General features: G+C 49.8%; 3 protein-coding genes across 3 annotated transcripts in view; all 3 read right to left on the reverse strand.

The window, feature by feature from the left end:
- MAA_10249 (uncharacterized protein) overlaps positions 1–381 on the reverse strand; it is a gene marked incomplete at both ends in the record, with an annotated part of 1,246 nt that extends 865 nt beyond the window's left edge. Inside the window, one exon of the mRNA XM_007828247.1 lies at positions 40–381. Within this exon, the coding sequence (XP_007826438.1) occupies positions 40–381 (342 nt within the window). The remainder of the gene's footprint in view (positions 1–39) is intronic.
- Positions 382–2,884: 2,503 nt separating this feature from the next.
- Positions 2,885–3,253, reverse strand: MAA_10250 (uncharacterized protein; the record flags this gene model as incomplete). The annotated part of the gene is made up of 1 exon (XM_007828248.1): positions 2,885–3,253. The coding sequence occupies one exon, from the start codon at positions 3,251–3,253 to the stop codon at positions 2,885–2,887; it is 369 nt and encodes a 122-aa protein (XP_007826439.1).
- A 1,310-nt stretch (positions 3,254–4,563) lies between these two features.
- Positions 4,564–6,004, reverse strand: MAA_10251 (serine protein kinase; the record flags this gene model as incomplete). The annotated part of the gene is made up of 3 exons (XM_007828249.1): positions 4,564–5,084; positions 5,145–5,719; positions 5,784–6,004. The coding sequence occupies 3 exons, from the start codon at positions 6,002–6,004 to the stop codon at positions 4,564–4,566; spliced, it is 1,317 nt and encodes a 438-aa protein (XP_007826440.1).
- Between the last annotated feature and the right edge of the window lie 190 nt (positions 6,005–6,194).

Consider the following 6,194-nt stretch of genomic DNA (forward strand, 5'->3'; position numbering starts at 1 on the left):
GGCGGTGTGGAGGACGGTGCCTGCTTTGCCGTGCAGCACGTTGGGATCCGCGCCCTTGGCGAGGAGCAGCCGGACCATGAGGGCGTTTCCGAAGCGCACGGCTTCCACGAGAGGCAGGGTGCCTGACGGGCCCTGCGGTGTGTTGACGTCGACGCCGGCCAGTAGGGCCTTTTCGGCCGTCAAGACTCGTCCGTGCTTGGCGGCCCAGAGGATTGCGCTTGTCTCAATGTTGGGGGCGGTTGCGTTGTGTCGGTAGAGGTAGTCTACCGTGAGGCTGTAAAAGCCCCGGCTGGTGCGGCAGAGGGCGTAAATGTCTCGGTCTCGATCAAGGGCTTTGGCGATGTGTAGCAGCAGCTCCGTTGGCAGATTGGCCAGTTCCATGGCTGGCCTGGAGCCGGCACGGCATTTGTAAAGTTAGGCTGGCTGTTGGTGAGGAGAGCAGGATGGGGATTGTTGTGGTCGGCAAAGGATGACGATGTGACACTGCCGTCGGAGTTGGAGATTTCTCCGCATCTTACGGAGTATAATTTCCTCTTTCGGACACTGTACAGACTTTGGCACACCTTCTCTGCATTGGGCACTTCCGTCGGACAGCCCGACATGGGGACATGACAGCTCTAGTTATGCTTGAAGGTAGTTGCGACATGGTGAATAACTCTGGTGGAAGCTCCCGGGACACTGGATGCTTCGCAAATTTGGGCGAATTTGGCCCTTGCAGCTTGAAGACAGGGGCAGCTGCGGCGGAAGAAGCCATTGACAATAGGTGAACTGTACAAATTCCACAGGCAGAAAGTGAATGCGGGGAGACCTTTGTTTAAAAAAAACTTGCTAGAGCATGGAAGAAACGGAGATGCATTTCGAAGCCTGGGCGGGCTTTTTTCTGCAAATGCCCCGGTCGGCAGTTGGCCTTGTCCCATTTTGACACGGACGCCGACAGCGATTGGCTACATGCAAGAGAGACAGGGGCGTTAGGGGCGGACCGGTCCGTGACCTGAAGGCGGCTTGGCATTTCGGATCACTAAGAACTTGGTGTCCTCTTCTAGTATTGGCAAGAGGAGAGACGGACTCCAAGTGGCAAACTTCCCAATTAAAATATAGTAAAGCTATGTAGCGTGTACTGGAATGCATCTTGGAAGCGAGGAAATTAGCAAAAACGCACAAGCATTTTGGCTAATTTGCCTCATAATTAATGGGAAGTTGAGGGCCAAGCAGAATGACAACGATCCTGATGAAAATAGTGTGGCTTTGCAAGTTGACCTCACTTCTGTTCTACTCATCCTCATTATGAGTTAATTCATGCAGCGGCAGATCAGGATATCGACTAAATGTCTTGTTCTGTTAAAGTCGTACAGGGTAATCTGGCGTATGTTGCTAAAGCAGCTTTCTTCCCCCAGTCCCAACCGTGCCTGCCACAGTGAACAGATCAATTGATACCAGACTACGGTGTGTCATCTTTGGCTGGGGGCTTCCGCCACGCTGTGGCGACAACCCTTCCCAGGACGGCAACTGACGAGACGGCAGGCTCGTTATCCCCATCCAGCACAGCTGCTCAGCTATGCTGGAAAAGATCCCGAGAATGTGCAAGTCAAGAGTTAAGGTCTTTGCGGAAGGACCACTGTGTCGCACAGTCTAAGGGGTACTAACACGCGAATACGGGTGGCGTGGCCACGTCCATTTTTTGCTGTGATACACTGGGCAGAACCGCTCCCGTAACTTCGATCTTTGGGATTCTGGAGTTGTCTGCCTGCGAGAAGAAGCGGCAAGGTCGGATAAAACCTCAAAAGGCAGCAACTCTGCGCACACATGGCCATCGGGGCCTTGAGCATTCTTGCATCGTGGGCAATGAAGGGCTGGTACAGCTTGTCGCCTGAGAAGGGCGGACCGCACATTCAACCAACGAAAGCATCGATATGTGACGCTCTCGGAATATTTTGAGTCCATTTTTCGTGTCTTTGGAGCTCCTTGAGTCAACTGCACCCCAGCGAACCAGTGCTGCTCCCTGGCTGTTATAGGGACAAGGGGCATGACGGATCTCTATCTGATGGGGGTCCTCTGCTTTTGGAAGCTCAACACTAGATAAACGGACCGAAATTGATGTCGAGTCTGCACCTAACTAATTACTGGGAGACGAAGTTCCTTTGCGCCCTAAGCAGCAGATACTCCTCCTTACTAACATATAGTACACCAACCGCTTCCTGTTCTATGAGAATCGACAAGAGAAATGACAGTCCAAACAAGTGCAAGCGCCTTCTCAGGCTGTACTTGTCCAGATCAGATCATCTCGCATCCAACCCTCAGATCCCCCAGTCAAGGGCTATGAACAACTCGGGCAATCACTACAGCCTTTAATACATGGACATGCTCTATCACGTCGTTCTTATTATTCTACAGGTACAACTGATTAGGCATCGGATTGTGTGCTCGGTTCATGATTGGGAAACAATATTGAGGTGACATTCCCGGCGTTTCAGCAACAGCAATTGCCCCCCGTGCCTATCATGCTAAAACCTCCGAATTTCTTCGTCTCCTAATCCAAGGCTAAAAACAAATCCTTGGTTTTCCTCGAAGCCTGGGTGACTAAAGAGCTTTATTATACAGGAAATGGTGCGAGACTTTTGCCCTAGGTCTCATGATCGGAGCCCTCATATAACAGTGTCATAATAAATAACCTCCGAACCATATCGTCAAGATCGCAACTATTCATCATCTGGCCAGTTTTCTTATCAATAAATACAAAATTCTCCTTCTTAGACGGCAAGAAATCTACTTCCCAGATTCTCGCACATTGGCGCAGATCTCCAACAACCACATGACATTCCACCAAGTTTTTGAACTGCCAGTCTTGGAATTCTGCAGCATCCCACAAGTCATTCTGAATGTCCTCTTACTCGAACTTGAGCCGGCGTATACGGGATCTATTGAGGAAAAGAAAACTGAGAGGACCTAAGCCAACGTCGAGCATGTCCAGGTCAAAATTGACCCAGACGTAGCATGATTCGGTTTCTTCGAGGTAGAATAACTTCTCATATGGGCTTTGCTTGCGACTTTCTCGACAGGCATGTAGGACTGCTGGCACAGGTGTCGGCGAGAATAGGTGCTCGATGCACAGGGCGGGATAAAAATCGTAGTCTTCAGGATCCATGTCTTCATGGCACTCGGCTGTGATTTGAACATTACGAGGCTCGGCTGCCAACGCCCATACCATAGCACGAAGTTCGAATGGTAGACGAGGGAAGGGATGAAAAGTGGCCATGCTGGAACCAGAGATGCCACTCGACGTGGGACGGTAACAACTGTGATGGTGTTGGGGGATTTTGGTAGTAGGAAAGGACCAGTGTGAAGAGAAAAGAAAAGAAGTTAAGAGAGAAAAGAAGAAAAGAGTTGGGGTGTTTATAGTTTGAGTAGAATAATATTGCGCTCGGTGGTGGTGACTGAGGCCCCCAATGTAAAACTGTACGCATAGTCATGTACCACGCACTTTTTTATCCGATGGGCGAGTGGCGGCTGTCAAGCAGCTGGCAGCTTCGCAGCCTAAGGTGGAGGAAAATAGGAAAATCTCCGGTAGTGCAGGTTGTCAAGTCTCTTCATCACAGAGGTGACCTGTTCAAACTCTAGCCAAGAGTACTGAAAATGGCAGATTGACGTCTTCGAATCCTTCGGTTATCCCTACACGCGATCCGTTACTGCCGGAACAGTATTCAGCTGCAACATTTCTTGACCTGGAACAATAAAGCCGCTGATTGAAAGGCATTCCAGTTGACGCGGAGCAAACTATTCCAGCAAAGCAGAAGTCCAACGAGCTGGCAATGAAGGCTGCCTCTGCGTTTGTACATGCAGTGAATTTACTCGCAGTGAAGCTATGCCGGCAGGTCTGAGCTTGAGACTTTTCTAAAATCATGATTGACACTTCAGAGTGTTTGAATCCATAATAATGCTAACCGATTTGCGTTATCTTTGCCTAGGTGCATTCGTTATTGGGATATCCCTTTTCAAGAAACCACCTCGTTATTTCGAACCCTAAGCAACCTTTGTGCCGCGTCTGGAAGGGCATGCCGGATTCATGTATTCCATTGCCTACGATGATAATAATATGAAGATTTTCAGGCTAAATTGAATCTGCGCTATAAGAAACGAGATAATACCCCGAGTTCAAGCTGAGTTATAAATGGGAGAGCATCAGTCACGCATTGAGGGACTGGTATTTGAATATCAACCACTAATCCCAAGAACAACGATTCAAGCACAATGTTGCTATGAGCTTGAAGTAAACTAGTCTTGATGGGAATAGATGGCTCGCCAGTCCTGGTATGCTACCTGTCCAGCGCCGTGACCTTGCGCAAATACAACTAATTTCCTTCACTTCTTGAGGCTTCAATCTGCAGAAGGAATATTTTATCTGCCCTGAATACTAAACTTTGAAATGTTCGTAAGTATGCTATACACACCCCTTTTACTGCGAAAATGCTGACATTCTGGCGCCGTAGGAATTCTGGCCAAAACAGATGGCCAGATTCTTACTTGTCTACTTGACGGTATACCACTCGCCATGCACTCTCGTTACCTTTATTTGGACTGGCCGCTCTCCACCTCCATCTCTCTAAACCACGGATCAGACAAGATTTCCACAGGCGAGGGTCTGTTGGCAGGATCGTACTGCAAAATCCTCCGAATCAACGACTTCACTTGGCGCCCTTCCTCCTCATCAAGATCCGGGCATGCCTGATCGAACCAGTCCTCCATGGACGTCTGCTCCAGCATGAGCGGTTCTCCGCCTTTCGCAACCCCTCCGAGCTGACAATTAAATAGCTCCCTCCCAGTGAAATAGAGCGTCGACGTCTTCCAGTGCGTAAAAAGCTCATCGGGTCGGGCGCCGAGCCTGGCAGTAAGAGAGAGGAGATGGTTGTCATCTTCAAACTTGGAGCCTGGTACACAGAAGAGCGGTTGTCCAGTGATGAGCTCAAAAATGAGGCAGCCAAAACTCCAGATATCAAGGGTTTTATTGATGGCGCCGGTAAGAACCAACTCGGGAGGCCGAAGTCCGAGAGGCGTAATGGACTTTGTTGGCGGGTTCGTAAAGAAGTATGCTGTTTAAAGCGTAAGTAGACATCTATAAAGAGAGGTCGTCCGCCACCAGAGGTACTAACCGCCACCCATGTCGGATAATTTAATCTTGAAGCCTTTCTCATACTCGGTAAAGGGCGCCAGCGGCTGCGCGATACAAAGATATCGAGGCGCCCACTTGTCTTGTTTGCCGTCCAGCCTCTGCACTGGCGGCGAGATTGACTCGGTTTGCACATTTTCCTCTTGACGCAGCGCGTCCTCGGGTTGCATGTCGATATTATCCACAGCGAAGAGCATGTTTCCCGGCTGAAAGTCTCCATGAGCGATACCATTCTCGTGAAGAAATGCCAGTGCTTGTAATGATTGCTTGAGGATGCTCTTTGCCATCCGAATCGGATAGCGAACCACCATCCCCCACAGTCGAGGTTTGAACTGGGGCAACTCCTCGACCATGGTATTCACACTCGGGCCCATGGGCTCAAGTACCAGGCACGTATGGACACCATTGGGTCCGCGGTGTTCAAACTTGTCTAGTAGCTGCGTGATATGCTGGGCTGCCTTTGCTGGTGCGGCTTTGACAATGTGGTGCAAGATTTGCAGCTCAGCTGATGCCCGGTTTGCCGAGACAAGAATCTTCAAGGCGACATATCTAGAGTCTCTGGGACGAAATAAGTAACGAGGATAAATAGAAATGGCGGTAGTTCATGCAAAGGTGGCCTTACTTCAGGTCACGAGCCAACCACACAGTTGAGTAAGAGCCCTCGCCGAGCTTTCGAATCACCTTGTACTGGCCATCATTGAACATGTCGCCGAGCAAAACGGGGTGGTAGCCACCTGGGCGGTAGTCCTCCACCCACTCGCAAGGCGAGGTAATTGTTTTGAACCTCCATTCATCATCTTTCACAGGCCCTGTTGGTGGTGTGGGAGGACGGGATGCGCTCATGCCTGTGGTAGAGGTACGTTGTCCAAGAGGTGCCTGGTGTGATCTTTTGAAAGAGATGCAACATGGTAATGGGAGAGTCCGAAATCCTGTGAGACTGGATAAGTAATTAAAGGAACGGGAGAAGCTACATGATGGCACATACTCGAACCATGACTAAGAACCTAGTGTTAAAAGTATATATGCCTAACTT

Source organism: Metarhizium robertsii (genome assembly GCF_000187425.2).
Source record: "Metarhizium robertsii ARSEF 23 chromosome Unknown MAA_Scf_24, whole genome shotgun sequence".
NCBI lineage: Eukaryota > Fungi > Ascomycota > Sordariomycetes > Hypocreales > Clavicipitaceae > Metarhizium > Metarhizium robertsii.